A 21240-nucleotide genomic window follows, 5' to 3' on the forward strand; every position below is an offset into this window, starting at 1 on the left:
AACAACACTATTTAATTTGCTGTCACAATTAAGTGATTTATAGAACTGACTATACGATTAGTATCATACTAATACTCTCACATTCTCTTGTAGCTTCTGCAAGAGCCACGGTGTTATTTGCCGTGCTTTTGCACTTCTCAGGAACAGAGGGGTACGAGTTTTGTTCTTAGAAGCTATGCCACAATTATTTTTACAATCCACTCCATTTGCATGTTGTCTTTCATCTGACAGACCCCCGTGAGCACCTAAGAAACTCCTACATAAACTATAGTGAGCTTTATGGTAATTACTGCTGTCTTTACTGATCCATGGAAATAATTCCTTCAGCCACTGCAGCAGTACGAAACTTCTGCTGTTCGCAGGGTAGATCTGCTGATGGATGATACCATCCACAGGCGCTGTCATGGTCGTGATCTATGTAGGGCTGTTACTTGACAAATGAAAATTATGTAAACAGTACTCAAACTCAATCTTGCCTCATGATGACTCTGTCTGTTCCATACCCCCTGCCTACAGTGTCCAGTACAGCCAGCTGTTATCTCATGATAAATACCGGAGATAAAATTATCATCAGACAGCACCAGGTTGGCTGCATGATGTAATCCTGACTCTTTTAGGTAGCTGGAGCTCTTTTAGCTCTCTTAGGTAGTCTGGAGTGATGCTGGAGATGTATTTCACACATTTCCAGAATGTCATTTTAATTTCAGTCGTTCTTGAAAGTAATTTCTGGATAATTTTTGCAAAGAAATGTAGGATGTGCTGGTTTTAAAGGCACTGAATATATGAAAACTACTGCTGTTTGAGATCAAGCACCCAAGAAACTGCTTTCAGCAATGTCCTTCTGCAGGTGTGACTTGCCTCATCTTGCCAGGCTCTGCAATCTCAGCAGTAGCCCCCTCCCGAAACTCTCCCCCAGCACCAAGGTTGCTCCTTTCTCCTTTCTCCTCCCCGCCCCATGGATCTGTAATCCTCCTTTCCCAGACTGCACAGCAGCTCAGAAAACACCAATGACACAGCATAACAAAGTCCTACAAGGGCTGGAGTACTCCTCTATTTATAGGTCGCTAAATCTGACTAAAAAAAACTTCCAGAGCTCCAGTCACATTGCTACCTAGATGTTTCCAGGCCCAGCCAGAGCGTGTTGGATCACTGCCATGTTTTTAAATCCTACCCCGTACACTGAGCTTTCGCAGGAAAATCTGCTAGTGCTCATATGTGGGCACTTACTATTGACACAAATATTAATGAACATTCCCATATTGTGTCCTTACTAAGTTGCAAATGCAAGAAACAAAAACAATAGCATGACCTGACAGTCTCAGGCATGTAAAGACATCCAGTATTTCTATTTCAGATGGGCAGCCGAGTGCAGCTCACACAGAAAAGGAACAATTGGACGTGTTATGTGTGGGGTTTTTTATTAAAAGACTGTTGTTTTGCCAGTTGAATTCTACAACTGGGAAAAAAAAAAAAGGTTTAATCAAAAACAAAATAGCTTGGAGCTGTTTTGCAATGCCTAATGGATCGGCTGAGTCTTCCCCTTACTCACACAATCAATGAAATAAGAGAAGTCCCACACAGTAAGAGCTGTGTGGACAACTTCAAAACAAGCCAAACCCTTAGACTTGTCTCTCAGAATAAGAATTGATATCCCAGGGAGCACAGAAAAGGGACCAATGCACAAAACAGCCAGAATCCCGTCACCTCCCTTCAAAATATGAGCACAAACAGAGCCTCAGAGCTTTAACCCTGAGAATGCTGTTCAGGTATCACCTAATCCTGGACATGTCTGAACTTCTCAGCTGCTCACACTCCAACTTCATGCTTCCCTGCACACATGATGTCCCATTTCTACTCATGTGCAGAGGCAGCTGGGCTGTGGTCATGTTTGGCAGGCCCATACCTATGTCAGGCTGAGCTCTAGAAAGTAGGAGATAAACCAGCAAACGTCAGCCACAGCACATGTGACTCCTGACTGAGGAGAGCCAGGTTCTAAGCCATGTTTCCAGCGACTGCAGAGAGAGCCAGGCAGGGAGACACAGTTGTTGGGGCTAAGGCTGGTCTCTGAGAACAGCCCCGGGTGTGCTCCTCTCCCTGCCTCCCCCAGGGCCTCAATCCGGTAGTATTTTCTGAACAACACTCTGCTAGACTCTATCAAAATGCAGTGAGGATGGCTTGAAATGAGAAATCCAGGGTGTGGATTTCTGCCATCCCTCCTACTCCTTTGACACAACAGCTCCATGGAGAGAGTGCTCACACAACCCTGAACCACCCACCCCCCCGACCTTGCTGTGACAGCAGTAAGGGGAGCAGGAACACTCTGATATCGTCTGGCCCGAGGAATGTGCTCGCAGGCAGCTCTGCTTCACATACCTGATTTATAACAAGGGTCAGAATAATTCCCAAGCAGCTCCTGCATCAGGGAGCAAACTAATTCCTTTCCTCTCTCCTTGGCTGCGCAGCAGGGCCCAGCTGCACCCGAGGTTCCAGCTCACAGTCTATATTCTGCATCATAAAAGATACAAGAGAGAAATCTAAACTAGAGAAGTAATAACCTGTAAACTAATAAACCAACCCAGCACTTTGATAGTGAGGCCCTCCCCAGAGCAGGGATTATTAATGGATGTTCTGAAACACTGTGTGTCTAGTTTTCGAGAGAAGTAGGAAACATTTCTGATGCTCTAAGGATCTTATGCATTTGTTCTTATAAAATCAGTTCAGATAAATGCAAAGACTAATATAAAAGCAGCCTCCTTCCAGTCTACACACACAGAGGCACTGAGGCAGTTTAAAAAGAAGAGTAATACAAAACTGCTCAAATAAATAATAGTAAAGGTATAAAGTGGCAACATTATGAATAGCTTTTCTTGTCAACGTATGGGGCTGCACAGTCATTGATTTTGTCTCATAATTGAGATAGTGATATGCACAACTTATGTTTCTTCAACAGTGAGTGCATGGGAATGGAAGAAGGGATCCTGAAATTCTGCAGAATCTCCAGCTGAGAATTTGATGGCTCTGACCTGCTGTCTCGATTCTTTATTTTCCCTGAACTGTAAAATGGGGTACATTAATAATGTGTTATGTCAAAAGACAGCTTATGAAGCTAAGTGTAATAATGTTTGCAATGTGATTAGGGATCTTTGGAGGAATAGTACTGTAGAAACCAGGAGTGTAAGTGTGCATCCAGGTCTCTCTCAGCCACAAAATGCTGGGAAGCAGATGGCAGGCAGACAGACCCCTCAGGAAAGGTCCCATTACCTGCCACAGTGTGTACTCTCAAATCTCAATCCCCTATATGTCACACAGACAATAGGACTCTTCTCTTTAGTTCATTTTTTTAATGTATTTACTGTCAGTGATGAAGATTCAGCGCTTAGTTACTTCAGTTTACTATATCCCACCTCAGCTACGTGCCAAAATGAGACATCCAATTCAAAGAAACTGTTAAAGACAACTTTTTCATCCCAAACTAATGCAAAACAGCAAAGAATGGTGAATCCCTGTAAATCTGAACAACAGCTTTTTGTCCTCCTGACATGTAAAAAATAAAATGGAGTCTGGTGAGGATGGCAGGAAGAACTGGGTCCTTTGTGTTTCCTGAAGTAAAGTTACTCTCTGGAGAAGGCAGAGCAGGAATAAACTTCTTTATGAGTCAGGAGGTTTTACTGACAATAGCTGCTATTATCTCTGTCAAACAGGCAAAGTCTCGAGTGATTGTGGTAAGCAAGAAAGAGGAATGCTGTCTATTCACAGTGCTGGAAAACAGACTATTTGCCAGACTGCAAAGAGTACCGAAAAGGTATCGTGCCTCTGTTTGAATTAACCACAAAAATAACCTGCTGAATTAAAAGCTTTTCCGTGGACCTCTGCTGCTCTCTAACGGTGCCTTCCAGGATTCTCATCACAAAGTCTATGTGCTCTTCCTGTAGCCAAGTTTTGGTAAAACTTTTAATGCAAAACAAAAGGAATATTCATGAGGTCCTTAAGATATGTTGCCTGAACTGATAACCCACAACTCAGGCAGCTAATTGCTGCAGCCACAACTGGGATATTTAGTGTGTGGCGGGAATGCCAGTAAAGGAGAGCTAAAACATAGCAATGAAGGCTTTGAGCATACATTAGATGCAGCAATTGCAAGAGTCTGGAAGGTTGCAAACATCTGAGAAATCCCAATTTTCAGGGCTATGTATAAATTAGAATACGAAATTATTATTCACGAGTACTAGTATTACAAAGAAAAACGTTAGCACCAGATCAATTGTGTGTAATTAACAGAAACTAATGTCTGCACCCGGGACAGTCACGTTTTGTTTTGCTCTCTTCACACAAGTGTCCTTATTTTATCCCCCACAACAGCTCCACTGGGCAGCTGCCATCACTCACTCAGCCAAGGGCAAAGCTATGGGAGCCATAGCCCAAAACCAGCCTTATTTTCACAGAACCACAAAACAGTTTGGGTTGGAAGCGACCTTAAAGCTCATCTTGTTCCAACCCCCTGCCATGGCCAGGGACACCTTCCACTATCCCAGGTTGCTCCAAGCCCCGTCCAACCTGGCCTTGGGCACTTCCAGGGGCGGGGAATCCACAGTTTCTCTGGGCAACCTGTGCCAGGACCTCACAACCCTCATAGTGAAGTTCTTCGTAATATCTAACCCTAATTTCTCTGCATTTAGTTTAAAAACATTCTCCTTCATCCTATCCCTGTCTTCCCGTGTAAAAAGTCGCTCTCCCTCTATTTTTATCAGCCTGCTTTACAAGCCACTTTTTTTTTATTTAGATGGGAAAGCACGTTCAGGGGATTAAAGTGTGACCCAACAACGCCCAGTGGGTGGGTGCAGCCACATCCCCCGAGGAAAAATCAAAACATGCAAATATCTGCAGCCCCGCTGCGGCCCTCAGGGTCACCTGTCCCCTCACGGGCCTGAGGAGGGGGACACGCCACCCCCTCAGGGCGCTGCGGGGTCCTGCCCTGGGACTGCCCCAGCCGCGCTGGGAAGCGACATGGAACGAGGAGAAAACGGTGGAGGAGACGGCGTCGGGGGAAGGGGCTCCTCCCCGGACCCGGGGCAGGGCCATTGAGGGACCACGGCCATGAGCAGACGGGGGGGGGGCTGGAGATGGCGCCTTCCTGCGCGCGACCGCGGCGGGTAATGGCGGCGGCGGCGCTGAGGGGAGGGGAGGGGACGGGCCGTGAGGGCAGCGGCCGCCCTGCGCCATCGCCCCGCGCCGGCTGAGGGAGGGAGGAGGGAAAGGAGGGAAGGGAAAGGCGCCGCTTCCGCCGCGGCGGGGCGGGCCTGGGCGGAGAACGGCGGCACGGGTAGGGGCGGCGGGGCCGCGGCCCGGCGGGAGGGGTGATGGTGGCTGTGTCTCTGTTTCCCTCAAGAAGAGTCTGGCCCTGCGGGGCCCGGGGTGGAAAGCGGGGCTCGGGGTCCCCTCCCTGGTGCATTGTTAGGACGGAGCCTGTCAGAGCCAGCTCGGCCACGCCGGGGGAGTGATGCCATCGCTGCGAGGCTGCCAAATATCCCCCCCTAATCAGGGGTGCGCTGTCCCGCACTAACACGCACCTCCGGATGCTCCTGTGCTCTGAAACTAACTTAACCCAGGGTGTTTCAAATGATGGGGAAGGATTTGGGCTTTTTACAGCCCGTAGAGACCACGTTCGTAATCTAACGTTGTTCGCTCCGTTCCCTTCCGGCAGCGATGGAAGCGGGTCCCATCGTGACGTCCAAGCAGCGGGAGGAGGTGGTGCACGGCGTCCCCACCGAGGTGGTGTGCACGGCCTTCTCCAACTCCGTGCTCGTGGTGGTCACCCAGTACGGCAAGATGGGCACCATCGTCTACGTGGACCCCAACACCATCGGCGACAACGTGGGCAGGCCCTCGCTCACCACCAAGGTGCTGCTGGGCAAGGATGAGGTGAGAGCGAGCGGATGTGCAGCAAGGATAAGGGGGAAATGTAGTAGGTGGAGCCGTGCGAGTTGCCAGGGAGTTGATGAATCACAGCAGTTAAAGCAGTGTTTGAACAGTGATAAGATTAATTTTAAAATATCTTCTGAGGCAAGAGGGGTTCATCACAAAAGTATGTGCGCTCGTCTGCTGTTTGACATAAAACTTTAACTAACCGTCAGTGGTTTGGGGATCTGTTGTTTTGTGTCCTGCAGGATATGGATTGCTTCTCTGTGTTTATGCAAGGTTTGATAAAGCTTTGTTGATTTAAGGGTTGCAAGATCAAATGTGCAGCCATTGATAACCTTTTGGGTTTCTGTTCCAGTGCGTTTGTTTTTCTTTTCAGGTCTGTTTTGTCACCCCCATCCCCCCGCCCAGTGTATGCCAGCCCCATGATGGACTTTAGTTGCCCTCACTTAAGTGTGCCTGCCAGCACTTTCCCTTGATAAAGTTTAATTTGTTTTGTTTCAGCAAAATGAGTTTTTATCAACCATTTCATAAGGCTGGAGAGAAAGCAGAAGAAAATGTGTTTCGCAAAGCATCAACTGGTCAAGCATTAAAACAGAAAGTTACAGAGCTACCTGCTTATGAGGCTTTCCATCAGGGTTGAAGCTATTAAATATTACTTGCTAGCTTTAACTAGAAAAACTGTAGCAACACAAGTTCCTGATTCTATCCACAGCTTCCCCTTGTGGGGTTCTTTTTCTTCAGTAATAGCCTTCCCTTTCTGAATAGGAGATGTTTTGTTTTTCTTTTGTTGGTATGATATGTGCTAATTCTGACCACCTCCACCCCCAAGCTGCTTCTGTGTTTTATTTGGAAATGGGGAGTGTTATGTTTACTTCATTAAATTCTATTTTTAAATCATTTTAACCAACTAAACCGATCTAAACTTTAAGAAAAGGCTTTCACTAGTTTGCTCCTTTCCTGCTTGTCACTGTTAACATCCCTGTTTGGGATGGTGCACACTTCCAAAAAAGACTGGTATTTAAAATCAATCAGACTCATCCTTCTGACAGGTACACAACTGTGGGTGTCAGTGAAACCTTGACAAGCTGAGTGGTTCAAAGCTGTGCTGGATGAGGTTCAGACTGGACATTAGGAAGTACTTTACTGAGAGGGTGGTCAGACACTGAAACAGGCTTGAGGGGGTCGATGCTCTGAGCCTGTCAGTGTTCAAGAGCCATTTGGACAATGCCCTGAATAATGTTTTAACTTGAGTTGGTCAGGCAGTTGGACTAGATATCCTTTTAGGTCCCTTCCAACTGAAATAGTCAATGCTGTTCTAGTCTATTCTTGTTAAGGAAAACTTACAAGGATGGTTATATCTCTTCTCTTCTCTTCTTCAGCCTCACTACTTATTTCTGGTTTTCATTATTCTAGTAAAATAAGCAATATGCCTGTTACACAGGAATTCTCTAGGAATTGCAAAAATAGCAGGGTTTTTTCCAGAGTTTGTCAGCAGAACATCCCCTCTTCAGAACAAGTTTTTAAACAAAAGGTTGTACTTGCAGACCTCTTTAGAAGTCTGGCTCTGATGGAAATAAAGACATTTGGATCCACAGCATTTCATATAATTGGATATTGGTGTCATAGTTTGCGTGGGAGGATTAATGGAAGGAAAAATTCTCCACACTGACTTTCCTGTTTTTCCTGACAGTGCTAAAACTCAATTCCAGTGCAGCTCCAGTTAAGTTGCTTCAGGGTGGTTTGGGTGGCTGTCATTCATGGGTCCAAACTCTTCCCTTTTAAGCTGGTTCAGTTTCTAAAGTTTCCTGTCCTATGGCTTGGCTTTGCTGACCATATTGGAACCACACAGCAAATGCCATGCTCAGTCCAAGTCCAGGATCAACAGGTTATTGACATCATTCCTTGACTCTTCCTCTCCCAGCTTGTGTGGGAGGGCTCTCCCATCTGTAGGAGTGTACATCTCTATCCCCTTTGCTTTTCAGCCCCTCGTTCATGTTTGTGCCAAAAACCTGGTGGCGTTCGTGTCACAGGAAGCTGGGAACAAACCTGTTCTTCTCGCCATGGCTTTAAAGGACAAGACCATGGAAGGAATACAGGCTCTACGGGAAGTGATCCGAAGTTGCCAAGTGTGGTGAAGTTGTGCCATCTGGATTCAAGGAAACGATCTCGAGTCCATGACTCATCACCACCTATTTAAAAGGACAAGAAATGAAAATGATGGAATGTCTTTGTGGTGGTTCTGGACGTACTGAGGAATTTGATGAATTTTTCTCTACTGTGTAGAACATTTGTGAGTTTTGTTACTGGGACAGGTTTGCAGTCCATATAGTCAGTGATGGGACAAGAACAATTGTCTCAATATACAAGAGAAGTGTTATTTTTACTGTGTTGGGTGGGTCATATATTTTGGAAAGGGCTCAGCTCTGCGCTTGTGTCCTCAGGAGCTGTAGATGCCAAGCTCTGTAGCTGCACTGTACCACAAAGGGGGAACACCCAGTGCAGAGGGAATAAAAGAAACACTGACAAATCTAATTTTACCTGTTTTCTTTTTTCTCTGTGAAAATCACTTCAATTGAAATACAAGCTTTGGTAAAAAGTCAACAATTGCATAATGGGAAAGATTTTCTTGCCTGTTTTTAAGGAAATGAGTCCTATATGACTGCTTTTGTCCTTATGTCAGTTCCTGATGTAGTCTGAATCCATTTTCCACTTTCATTGTGATTTTAAAGAGAAGCAGATAATTATGCTCTGCAAATTTCATGAAAGCTGATGTGAGAGTGGAAGACAGGAACCCAAAATAGTGGTGAGAAGAAGACAAAATAATCTCTGCCAATGAATTACATGGCATCAGCACATGAAAGAGGCAGAACATCCATAGCTTGGGCCACCTGCAATGAGCAGCTGTCACAGGAGACCTGGGGACAGAGGGTTTGGGGGAGGGTTATACCAAGGTGTTTCTGCTGAGTCATTGACAAAAAGTGTCAGATGAACTTGTATGAGTTGATGCAAAGCTTAATAGCCAAACTTTTGCCATTTGCTTGGAAAGCACATTTGTTTTTACCTCTCCTACAAGAAGAAGTAGTAAATTTTTAAGTGAGCTGTTACACACTATTGTCACTTATGAACCTGACAGCACAGACGGAGGCCAGGTCTTGGATTCTGGGAAGGGAGGAGCTGTGCTAAGACCTGTTGGTACAACAGAATCAGCACAGAGCCTGTGCCTGCCCCGTGTTGATCCAGCTGCTGGGTCATTTCTGTTGCTAAAAAATCCCCTAGAAGTAGAAAAGCAGAAAATGGATTTCGAAAGGACTCTTCTCTGAAACAAGGGTTATTTACAGCATTTAAGAGATTATGAGAAATGAAACTTTTTTTAAAAATGCATTCAAACACTGCAGGCTTCCGGCTGCCCTTGACAAGAAACTTCATCTAAAAATAATTTTCCAAACTGTGCTTCCAAGAATCAAAGATTTGCATCTGTCATAACTATAAATTTTCCCTCTTCTACACTTCTCTTTTTTTTGTCTAGGAAGGCTGAGAGAGCCATGTGGAATTTGTTATTGTCGATCTGGTTTGCTAGTAGGGATTCTTTTCCAACACGAAATTCAATGTCTATTCCAAATCCTGGTGCTCTTAGTCTGTCCATATGTCCTGCAACTTTTGGAAAGCATACATTAATTAGCAAATTGGATGGAAATTGCATCTTCCACTGTGGTGATATAGTGGCATACCAGCACTGAGCCCCCAAGACCTGAGTGTTACTACCTAAAAGCCAAGCACAAGTTAACGACCTTAATTTCCTGGCTGTGTGTGCCACCAGGTCTGCGCAGGGTGGTGGGTGACAAAAGGACGTGGGGATCTCTCCAATGTGATGCTTGGAGCCAGGACAAACTTACCTTGGTGCCTTTCCATGGGCGATAGATTGGAGCACAAGCAATTGGTCCTTCGACTTTGCTCCTCTCTGCTCAGCAGCAAACCAGGGGGAAGGCCTGCCCCAAACAACAGGCACAAGGTGCCACCAGCTGCCTGCCTTTTAGTCATCGCTCTCCTCCGAGTAGGGATTAATTCCAATTTCAAGGAGAGCTGCCTCTGCCGGCCAGGCAGAGCTCCTGCCCGCGGCCACAGGACGTGTGCCGGGCAGGGGTCAGCGGCGTTGGGCTGCACCGTGGCTTTCCATCCGTGTTTGCTTTCCGGGCGTGGGTGCCGAGTGCGGCAGACCGGAAAGGTAAGTTGGGTGGCTTTTCTGCAGGAGACAAAGCCCAACCTGCTGCTCCAGCTCCCGAGGGGCCCGGGGCACAGCGAGGGCAAGTGGGGCGTTGGCAGGGCGAGCAGGGCCCAGCGAGGGCAAGGGGTGTGCTGGTAAGGTAAGTGGGGTGCTGGCAGGGCCCGGGGCACTACAAGGGTAGTTGGGGTGCTGGCAGGGACAGTGGGGTGCTGGTGGGATGAGTGGGGAGCTGGCAGGACGCGGGGAGCTGCAAAGGTAACTGGGGCACTGTCAGGGCCCGCTGCCAGCAGGCGGGCAGGGCTGGGCAGGGCTGGGAGGGTGTCCGGAGGAGGAGTCTCCCGCGGGTGCAGGTGGAGGAGGGCACGGGGGATGCAGAGGCAGGGGCACGGCAGCCAGACCCACTCCCGAAGGAGCCCCACAGGGTGAGTGGGGCCCTGGGGGGTGCGCAGCGGCTGGGGACACCCCCCACAGACCAGAGGTTGGCCCAGCCACTGGTTCTGAGCACCTGTAGGAGCTGCTGGGGCGGCAGAGCCTGCTGTAAGAGCTCCATGCCTGCGTCATCCAGTCCTCCAGACGGGCTTTAAGCAGGGCTCCATGCTGCCCTGCCTCGATTCATTGCTGTGTGCTTGCTGTAGGTCCTTCCTCCTGGGTGGCCTGGGAGTGGTGTGGAGAGCCTGGTAGGGTAAATAACCCTGAAAAGCAATTGTTTGAAAGCAATCAGGATAAAAGGCATGTCTCCTGTGCTGGTGGGGTTAAGCCTCAATGCTCCCCTTCCTGGGATGTGGGTCAGGGATCTGAGAGGCGCTGGTGGGGGGCTGCAAGGGCTCATCTTTCCTTTCTGACTGCTCCACCTCACAGGGGCTGCTGCTGAGATGGAGATTTGTCCCAGGTGTTTCAGGACACAGGGAGGGATGTGAGCTGGGAGTCCAGGCTCTGACAACCTGCGGACAGAGGGGAATCCCTGGTGAGGTGAAAAGCCTATTTGCAGGTGGCCTGCCTGAACATAGGCTTCACTGCTCAGTTTATCTTCTCAGTGCTCACCTGGCATCTCTAATATCCCAGGGAGGGAGTGTAACAGGTAGATGCTGCATGGCAGGTACCTGCAAGGTGTCTGAAAACAGACAGATTGGATGTGGCACTGGCACAGTCCCGTCCAGGAACTGAGTTTTGCGGCTGATATTATTCCCGGTGTCTCCTTGCTGCCTTTGTTTTGGAAGTAAATGGCTCTCTAACTGCATTGAATTGCCGACTACCTTGCATGGCCGGGATCTAATTACCTCTGGAGCTGGGAGCCCTATCTCCAAGTGGCACCGAGGCTTTTGCTTTTAATGACTTGCTCTGCCACGTTCAGAGTGTGACAATGTCGGGGAGGCTGCCAGGACCGGCTGCTGGTGCCCCCGTGCTCGTACTGAGATGGCTGGGAAAGCTAATAAGAGTTGGGATGTCTCAGGCCAAGCATCTGTGGCACAGCGCTGGGTTGAAAACAGAGTAAATGGGTCTAGTGATGAGTGCAGCTCTCTGCCATGTCTTGGGGAGTGGGCTGGATCACTGGAAAAGTGACTAGAAAAACAGCTAGAAACAATGAGCTTTCGTACAGCTCTATCACGATGCTCTGGTAGAGGGAAAGAGTGGCCAAATCCAGCCATATAGCCCCAGCAGCAGCAGGGTAGCCCCCCAAAAGAGTGAGAAGTGACTGGGAAATGGGGCACAACCAGGCTCTTGTCTCCCTCTCTGGGCCACGAGCTATCTCTGTCCTCCTGTTAATGTTTACAAGGCAGGTCTGGTGTCATTGTGGTCTGTCCAAAGACCAGATCCCTCCCCAGCTTTCCTGGGATCCTTCTTCCTGCTGGCTGGAGCAGGGCCACAGGACAGTCACGGGGAGGAAAAGCCCGGCTCCTTGCTGTCTCCATAACACTATTGGCCCCATATCCAGCCATCCCCACTTGTGGGCACAGGTATGCTGGGTGAGCTCCTGGGGCCTGGCCAGCACTCTGCCGCCCTGGCATCTCCGCTTACAGGCAACTCCTGCCAGGAGGAGGCGGGGGGGGGGGGGGGGGGGGGGGGAAGGTATTTTTAGGGCTGTTGATCTGACACCAGCTGAGTTTCCTCGCCTGTGAGGTTGGGGTTTGGGGAGAGGGCAGAAGAGGAAGCCGCAGGGTGAGCTCTTGCTTTGGTTTGTTTTCAGTTTTTAATTGGACCGAGGTCATTCCCTACCACTCTTATCTGTGGCAGATATTTTCATGCTTCTCTCCAGTTCATGCTTACAGTTTTACCCCAGGTGATAGTTACCCAGCAGCTAAAATATTTGTTTATTAACAATGCACTGAAAAGCATCTATATTGTTGGAGCTCTGCTCACAGATTGTTGTTGTATTTTTAAAACTGCTATTGTTATGCTTGGAAAAAAACAGCTTTCCATAGATTAGCAGAAAGAGAACCCAAACATGGCAGTTTATGCATCTGTTGGCCTTGAGATATGAAGCTGCCCTATAAATAATTGCTTATTATTAGGTTGGTCCTTGCTGACTGGAGCCACAGGGTACACGGTGCTCATATGCCCTGGCCACCCTCTGTACCAGGAATGCTCAGTGCCTTGGGGCAACCAGCTTCCAGGAGCACAGGCTGACCAGGGAGATGCTGGAGTGCTCCAGCATCCCTAAGGGGCAGCAGGTTTGCCTGTGGCGTGGCAGGCTTGCTCCCTTGTGCTTAATTTGGGTGCAGGAGGGACCACTGGCTGCCCTTCAGATCTTGGGGTTGGCACTGCTTGGCACAGTAACACTCCCACAGTCCTGAAATAGCTGTATTAAGAACCTGGGTGATGCCAAACATCTGGCTCCTTGGGCAGCCCCGGGCTTTGCCCACAGCAGGCTACACATGTCGAACGGAGCCAAATTTGTGGGGGACCACAGGGATCCAGGTGTTTTCTGGGCTCCCAAGGAGGAGGACATCGGTGTCCTGATGGCTTGTTGGTAAGGGACTCATTATTATTATTATCTTGGGTGAGGGATGGGTTTAACCCTTAAGTCTCTGGTTTATGATGGAAAAGGGTCCTGAGCCAGAGGTGTGAACTCACGTGGGCACAAATGTAAGCAGGATAGTTATTCCTGAGAAAACAAGGAGCAAGGCTGGGAAGGAAAAGCATGTGTTTTGGGAGACATGGGGACTGCATAGACCTTCTCAGGGAAAAGAGGGTCTACTCTTGAAGGATGTTTGCATTTCCCTTCTGAGAGGAGCAGAGAAGCAGACCCAACATGGCAAATGGGTTGGTTTGGCTGAGGAACACGCTGGAAAAACCCTGAGGAGGAGATAAACCTCACAGGAGATTTGTACACTCTGTGTGGGCTGGGAAACCTGCTGGGACCTTCCCTGTCACCAGCTTACCTTGCTCCTGCCTTCTTGCACCACTCCCTTTCCCTCTCCCTCCCTGCAGATGAGTAATGCCACACGTGCTGTGTCCTCTCCTGTGGCACCTGGCACCCTGGGGCCTGGCACTGTGGCCCAGCTGGCCTCAGCCCTCCCATCCCCGGCCTTTTCCCTGCGGATGGCTGCCCACAACAACTCCCAGGATGACCAGCAGCTCTTCCTGACCACGACAACGGCGCAGGCCATCTCTGGCATCTTCGTGTGGTCAGCACTCATCGTCACCTTCCACCAGGTACGGGCTGGAGCGGAGATGGGGCTCAGTGCTGGGGTTGACACGAGGGCAAAACTATTGATTGCCCCCAAGTTCACTGCAAATCACTCAGATCTGGATAAGTATTTCTTCCTGCTGCTGCCCACAGGAGATATCTCCGCTGTCAGGAGCCTGGTGCTGGCAGCTTGGGAGGATGGACTTTGTCCACACTCTCCCCGAGTGGTTGCCGGAGCCAGGAGAGGCTGCAGGGCATTGATACTGCCTGGAGGCAACACCCAGCAGGGTGTTCGGGGTGCACAGCACCAGCTGCCCTGAGCCACACTGCCAGTGGGCATGGTTTAGGGTACTGTGCAGATCTGTGCTGCTGAAGGCAGCCCTGGGGCAAGTTGGTGCCTCCAAGCACTGGGATGGAGCTGTGGTAGGAAGCTGGCAGAGCTCTCATCCCCGGGAGGAAGGCTGACAGGGCACCCCTGTGGGATGGGGGTATCTTTGGTTCCCATCCTGACCTTTGGTAGCCACAACTCTGCATTCTGGGCACTTTGCAGATCTACACACACCTGAGGAATTACACCATGCCCAAGGAGCAGCGCTACATCATCCGCATCCTCTTCATCGTGCCCATCTACGCCTTCGACTCCTGGCTCAGCCTCCTCCTCCTCGGCAGCCACCAGTACTATGTCTACTTCGACTCAGTTCGTGACTGCTATGAAGGTGAGCACAGCCTCTCCTCAGCAGGGAAGCTGAAGGCAAAGCAGGGCTCTCATCCTGCTGACCAAACTCTGGAGCATCCTGATTGCACAAAGTGGCAAATATCCATCACTTTCACTTCCCACTCTCCTCCCTGTAGAGGTTTTCCCCTTTCTTCTCCATCAGCAGCAGGGAGAGGGTGCCCCACAGACAATGAGCTGGTGCCTTTCAGACACCTGGCTGCAGGCTCAGAGGGACCCCAGTACCATGCTCCTGGGGAAGGAGGTTTTCTGGCTCCCTGTAGGGTAGAAATGCAGCTTCTCCAAAGCAGAAAGCAGACATACCCAAGAAACTGGGGACTTGGGGTGTTTTGAGGTGCTAGATTAATTTTGCTTTTTTGTCTTGTTGCTCTACTCCTGGGGAACTAAGTGGTGTGGGTGTTTGTATTACTTCAGGTTTGGAGCATATGAAACATAAGTGATAGGGATGTCCAGAAAAAGTGTTCAGGACCTGCTCCTTCTTGGCCACCAGCCATTTGTGCTGTCCCTTGGCAATTTTGAGGTCCTTCCATGCAGAGGGTCCCTGAGTGGACTGTGTGTGCCCAGAGGAGCTGCTGCACCTGCAATGAATTCTGTGCACATAGTGCACTGTGTCTGACTCTGCTGGGAAGTCAGATGGATTTGACCTGCTGCTCCTCTTGCTGGGACCCCACCTGCCAGTATCCCAAATCCTGGTGCAGTGCCAGGTTAGATGAGAAAACACATGAGCAGGAAGGAATGGGAATTCATCCTGAATTTCCATCAATCCTGCTGATTGTGTCTGCCCTTGCTTTGGCAGCTTTTGTGATTTACAGCTTCCTGAGCCTGTGCTTTGAGTATCTTGGAGGGGAGAGCAACATCATGACAGAGATCCGAGGGAAGCCCATTGCGTAAGTCCCAGCATCCCATGAGTTCCTTGGCCCTTCACCCACTTTCCCCATCCAGCAGCCCCAATGGCATATCCTTGGCTTCTGCTTCCAGATCCAGCTGCTTTTATGGGACCTGCTGCCTTCAGGGTATGTCTTACTCCATCGGGTTCCTGCGCTTCTGCAAGCAGGTGGGTACTCGATGGGGAGCATCAGCTCCACTCCCCTTGGACAAGGGCTCTCTGGGTGACAGGTCTCTTCCCCACTGCCCTGCCAAGGGGGCTCTGCTTCATCATTCTCCAAAAATGCTGGTTTGAGGTTTTTTTTCCTCTAAGGGAGGCAGCTCACCCAGCTTGCCGGCATCTGGCCAGCAGCAGGGCTGCACACTCGCTGTCCTTGCCTCTGACTCACTGCTGAGTCAGGGTCTCCTCCCACTGCAGAACTCAGATTGCCATCTCTGTCCAGTCCCAGGTTAGCCTGGACACTGTAACTCTCCAGTGCTGTGCTGTGGGCTGAATCCTGCTACCCATCTGTCCCCAAGCCACCTGGTCCCCCACCTCTGAGTGGCTATGCTGCCTTTCAGGAGATGCCTTCTGGAAGCCCTGCTCCCTCTCATCTGCAGACCTTGTGCTGGTTTTTATTTCACCCATCAGTCACTCCTGTGATGAGAACTGCTCTCTCCTCTGTGTCTTTGTCCCGGGAGCATAGGGGTTGGCTCGTGGGAAGGGGCTGGGGGTGGGATGTAGGGTGTGGGATGTCCCTGCAGCTCAGGACACATCATGTCTCTCCCCTGTGCAGGCCACACTGCAGTTCTGCATCGTGAAACCCCTCATGGCAATCGTCACCATCATCCTGCAGGCGTTCGGGAAGTACCATGATGGAGACTTCAAGTGAGGATGCGGGTTGGGCTGGGGAGGGTGAATGGGAGAGGATGGATCCTTGCTCCATCACAAGTGTGTCCTGTCAATCTCCCCGGGGAGCTGCTCTGTGGGTGGTGAGAGCACTGTGAGCCCCAAGTGCCAAGAACGGAGACTCACTACCCCCAAACAGTAAAGGGACAAAACTCCTGTGAGCCATAATAAAAGAGGTCCCACCAACAGAGGAAAAGCTGAGTGCCCCCTGCTTTCTCTGCCCCTTCTTCCCCACCTGGGCTGTGTTCTCCCTTACGGCAAAGCCTGCACTTTCCCACTCCCCATTTGATCCCTCCTTGCCCCCAGCTTGCTTCGATCCCCGCAGCCCAGGGCAGCAGCTCTCTCTCTCCCTGCAGTGTCCATAGTGGATACCTCTACATCACCATCATCTACAACTTCTCCGTCAGCCTGGCACTTTACGCACTCTTCCTCTTCTACTTCGCCACCATGGACCTGCTGCGCCCGTTTGACCCGGTCCTCAAATTCATCACCATCAAGGCAGTCATCTTCCTCTCCTTCTGGCAAGGTGGGTCCCACCATGGATGCCCAGCGCTTCTCCTCCCGTAGCCCCACTTGGCTCAGGGATGCAGGAGCAGAGCTGATCTCTCTCCCTTCCTCTGCACAGGGACGCTGCTAGCAATCCTGGAGAAATGTGGGGTGATCCCTGAAGTTCAGATCATCGATGGGAAGGAGGTGGGAGCTGGGACAGTGGCTGCTGGCTACCAGAACTTCATCATCTGCATTGAGATGCTGTTTGCTTCCATTGCCCTGCGCTACGCATTCACCTGCCAGGTGTACAGGGAGAAGAAAGAGAACTCGACAGGTAATCCTTCCTCACTTCTTCCTTCCTTCCTTCATCAATGACTAAGTAAAGAGGAAACCCCCCTTATTTTATTAGTATCCCATTACCAATGGGATGCTAAAAACTACAAGAGAAGTTTCCTTATCCTATGCTCAGTGGGTTCCTTCTCCCTGTTCCCTAATGATACCACAAACCATAGCAAGGGGATGGGAAGAGAGACCTTGGTGTGAATGGGCAGAATTAGAGGATACGTGATACCCACATGCTGTAGGAGAGGATCCATCCTCTTTGAAACATGGAGGTGGAGTTGCCTTCCTTCTTGGAGCTTGCCACTGCAAGCTGACGTGGCCCACAATGAGCCTCTGATCTTGAATTTCTAAGGAAAAGTGTCATCCCAGTCTTGAAGTGCTTGGGCTCATTGACTGACTGATGTCCCATCACCCTCCTGCTCTCCCTCTTTTGCAGCAAACCTTGCCCCGATGCAGAGCATCTCGAGTGGGCTGAAGGAGACCATCAGCCCCCAGGACATCGTGCAGGATGCCATCCACAACTTCTCGCCCACGTACCAGCAGTACACTCAGCAGTCAATGCAGGAAGCAGAGCACAAGGCACCAGGGCAGAACGGGCACGTGGCCTCCAGAATGGATGGCCAGAGCAGCAGGAAGAGCAAAAACATTGAGAAGAGAGTGCTGATCCTGTCAGATGAGGAGCTATAGGAGATATCAGAAGGAACAGTGACACTGGAAAGATTTAAACCCATGCAAATGGGAGGTGTCTCGAGGCTGAGACAACCTGGTCTAATCAGAGCACTGGGAAGCCAGGAGCTCTACCCAAAAAGCCAGTCTCTCGAAGGGAAGATGCAATAACCCAAGGAAAGGTTAAATCAAATAGTGCCAGCTTCTGCTGTCCCATCTCTCCTGCTGTTACGGATGAGGCTGTGTTTGACCCTGCATTGCTGCCCCACTGCTGGTGCCTCTGTGCCAGCCCCGTGCCAACACTGGGGGATGCCAGGCAGGCAGGGGAGCCGGGGTGCAGGACAGACCAGCTGCCCTTGCTCTCCTCTTACCTCTAAGCAGTGCTGAGGCCTGAGAGAAATGCTTTTCTCAGCACAGTTCTGTTCTAGTTTCTCCCAATTTGAGTAAAAAATGATCTCCAAGGGCCCCGTGGAGAAAACTAGCCCAGGAAGGTGACTTCGCTTCACCTCAAAACCCGGTAATGGTTGAAAGACGTCATTCCTTATTTTTACATCTTTTCCCCTCTCCTTCTCCCAGAAAAGCCTACAGAGTTGTGCAAAAGACTTTTACCATGGAAGAAGAGCAAGTCATCTTCTTCTCCCTCCAGATGTGGATGCAGCTGTCTGAGTAACTCCCCTGGGAGCTCGGGCAGGACCTCACTGGGGCTAATCAGAGGTCTGCAGCTGCATTTCTGAGATCTGCCGGTGACAGAAGCGCTTGTTTATGTCTAAAGCAGCTTATCTCTGAATGGATCAGAAGTTAAAAGGGATTCCAGCTTCCTTATCAGAGTCTTTATTAGGGAACTGGACTGTGACTGGTGGTGGTAGGAATTCATTTACTGGGAACTGTCTGTTCCTCCTCATCCTTCACTATTCCTGGTCCCTGGGCGTTGCCTGACCTGTGGGAAGGCAGGTGGGAGCTGGGTGACCATCGTGGGGATAGAGAGGTGCTGGGGGATGTCACCACTCAAGGCAAGACCACTGGTAGGGGAAGAGCCTGAAAGGAGGGATTCTCCCTGTATCAGTGATGGAGAGTGCACATCCTTCTGTTAAATTTCCTCTCTTTTTTTTTCCCCCCCAATTTTTAGTCTGATTTCTATTCCCTTGTAATCAGATGATCTCTGTGAACTTACCTAGGCACTGGTTGGGCTGTTGTCTGGGGTGGGAGCTGGGTAGTGGAAGGACAAGGGCAAGTCTGCAGCCTCAGATTTGCAGTCATGTGGCAAACAAACCGATAGGTAAGGCCTGGAGCCCTGTTACACACAACTCCAAGTGTTTGGGTCCTTTTTTCCCCCCCTGTTCTTAAACTGCAAAATGTAAATCACAACATGAAATTATTTTATTTATTTCTTTTTTCTAATAAACAGCAATTTCTAGCACGGAGCAAGCATTTTCACTGAGCTCAGCAAGCAGAGCCCTCGATCTGCTTGTTCCTGCTATAATGCTGATGCTCTTAAGCTTAACGTCCTCCCTGCCCCTCAATGCTGGCCCAGCAGAAATACCTGCACACGCAGCATCCTGCACATTTTGGCATTCCTGTGGGATTTGTGCTCATCTTTTTCACTCCACAAAGAATGTGCATGTCCCCTGCTTCCTCTCCTTGCGCAGCACCTCTTCCAACCCTCGCCTAAGATGTGGGTGCAGTGGTTCAGAGGTGCTAGATCTGGTTTAGCTAAGCTAAGCCCAGACTCCAGCACCAACCAGACAACCAGTTGATGACTTTTGGAGAAATCTTACCATGCCAAAGCCCAGATTCCACACAAGCATCCTATAGCTCAGCCAGTCTCACGAGTCCCTGTGGTCCAAAGCTGCTCATACCTGCTCAGCAGGTGAGACAGCTGCCACTTATCCTGCAAGGAGGTCCATAAACAAGAGCCATATGGTCTGCGCATCCAGGCATTCATCCAGGAACCTGTGCATCCTGGGAGCAGGACTGTCCTGCCCACAAAGTGCAGCCTCCGTGCTCAGGGACGAGGCTGCTTGGCTTTGTAACACAGCCAGCACCGAAATAGGGACATCTCAGCTGAGCATCTTCATCTTCACCCCTCTGGGAGAGGACGGCCACAGCTGCAGGAGCAGAGGCTGCTCCGGCTCCCGGGGCGAGGACAGACTGCAGAGGTGATGATGGCACATCTGTCGAAGCTCTCGCAGCCGCTGAGATAAAGACTTGCACAAGAACACAGCAAGAACTGTGGTTGTACTTCACTGCACAAATGATCGTCTCCGGTGCATAATGGGCTGCCTCCATTGCTCTGCCAGCAGGTGCAATTCCCACCACAGACAATAACATTTGCCTATTTATGTCAAGCCCTGATTACTGTATTATATGTAAAGCAGATCTTTCTTGCAAGCCAAACAAGGGGGGGGAAGAAAAAAAAGTCAGCTGTGACTCATGCAAGTCAGCAGTGTGATACCAGCCTGAAGGAGCCGTGCTGGGCTGGACACCAGCTGGCTGCCGCGACGGCAGCAGCAGGCACCCTCCCTGCTCCCTCCCTGCTCCAGCCGGTGCGAGCTGGGCCTCCTGCTCGTCCTTTTTCTGGGAGAGGGGAGAGAGGCAAGAGCTGACGGCTCAGGCTGGGCGCTGTCACGGCCCTCCAACCCTTACGCTGTCAAAGCACATCCACAGGGAACAGAAATGCCAGCGGTGGTGTGGGCTGGATGTGGTCCCACGCTCCTCTGCTAATGCGTCTCCTCCACCTCCTCAACAAGGACGCGGGGAAAGCTGGCGGCGAGCACCCGGGTGACCTACACAGGAGCCTGCTGAGCCTGGAGCCACGCCAGCAGGCAGCCCGGGAGGAACAGGCGTCTCTCACTGCCAGCAGCAGGCTCTGGTGGTCGGCAGATTTGTTTTCCAGTTGTCACTTGTCCTCGGGCTTTCCCCAAGGGCAAGGCTGAGCTGCAGCTATCGGATCTCCTGGTGCTTTTCGGACTTGGGTCAGGCAGGTTTACACCCCACTCATACCAGGGATGATCCTCACAGGGCACGCCCTGTCATTGCACCTGCAGGAGCTAGGGCTGACCACCCTACAAGCAGAGGGGAAGGAAGGTGGCCACTGGCACCACAGCAGAGCCAGCTCTCACACATGGCTGCTCACCATGCAGCACCCAGTCAGAGACAGACACTTCTTTTTTTGGGTGCTGACACCTACCAGTGAGTGCCTGGGCCCAGCTGCTGACAGGCAACAGGCTGCCAGACCTGCACCAGAGAGCAGGATTTGTGCTTTTGCCACCCTGTTCACAAAGACCCTTCCCTAAGACTTCTCCCCTAAGCATGGTGAAGGTTGAGTTTCCTTTCACTGCTGAACCTCCACCTGGACCCTTCCTCATGCCCTTTTCCTCCTGAAATAATGTTCCTCCATGCCTCCAACAGTCACAACTGGCCCACCTCCCTCTCCTCTCCCATGTCACTGGCTCCTTGCTGCCATCTCT

The 21240-nt window shown here is 50.4% G+C and overlaps 2 protein-coding genes and 1 long non-coding RNA gene across 11 annotated transcripts in view; 2 read left to right on the forward strand and 1 right to left on the reverse strand.

The window, feature by feature from the left end:
- The window catches only part of LOC127466544 (uncharacterized), a 28421-nt gene extending 22743 nt beyond the window's left edge, over positions 1–5678 (reverse strand). For both annotated transcript variants that reach the window (XR_007902776.1, XR_007902775.1), the window contains exons 1-2: positions 5568–5678; positions 2374–2505 (exon numbers count right to left, since the gene is read on the reverse strand). This is a non-coding gene — a long non-coding RNA (uncharacterized LOC127466544). The remainder of the gene's footprint in view (positions 1–2373; positions 2506–5567) is intronic.
- Positions 4866–8451, forward strand: PSMG3 (proteasome assembly chaperone 3). Of its 3 annotated transcripts, none has more exons than XM_051777372.1 (3): positions 4866–5023; positions 5702–5919; positions 7902–8451. In XM_051777372.1, the coding sequence occupies exons 1-3, from the start codon at positions 5005–5007 to the stop codon at positions 8052–8054; spliced, it is 390 nt and encodes a 129-aa protein (XP_051633332.1). In that variant the 5' UTR covers positions 4866–5004; the 3' UTR covers positions 8055–8451. The 3 variants fall into 3 exon arrangements, with proteins under 3 accessions (XP_051633332.1, XP_051633350.1, XP_051633342.1); XM_051777390.1 differs by lacking the exon at positions 4866–5023 and adding an exon at positions 5027–5150; XM_051777382.1 differs by lacking the exon at positions 4866–5023 and adding an exon at positions 5210–5320.
- Positions 8452–9767: 1316 nt separating this feature from the next.
- Positions 9768–19190, forward strand: TMEM184A (transmembrane protein 184A). 6 transcript variants are annotated; one of them, XM_051777247.1, is made up of 9 exons: positions 9768–10141; positions 13571–13795; positions 14320–14485; positions 15299–15389; positions 15481–15556; positions 16164–16255; positions 16633–16802; positions 16902–17099; positions 17544–19190. In XM_051777247.1, exons 1-9 carry the CDS (start codon positions 9788–9790, stop codon positions 17792–17794), a joined length of 1623 nt encoding a protein of 540 aa, XP_051633207.1. In that variant the 5' UTR covers positions 9768–9787; the 3' UTR covers positions 17795–19190. The 6 variants fall into 6 exon arrangements, with proteins under 6 accessions (XP_051633207.1, XP_051633232.1, XP_051633224.1 ...); XM_051777272.1 differs by lacking the exon at positions 9768–10141 and adding an exon at positions 10174–10280; XM_051777264.1 differs by lacking the exon at positions 9768–10141 and adding an exon at positions 10453–10563.
- The last annotated feature ends 2050 nt before the right edge of the window (positions 19191–21240 follow it).

This window comes from Manacus candei, unplaced genomic scaffold, assembly GCF_025592945.1.
Source record: "Manacus candei isolate 608988 ecotype Guabito, Panama unplaced genomic scaffold, ASM2559294v1 h1tg000002l, whole genome shotgun sequence".
In the NCBI taxonomy this organism is placed as follows: Eukaryota; Metazoa; Chordata; class Aves; order Passeriformes; family Pipridae; genus Manacus; species Manacus candei.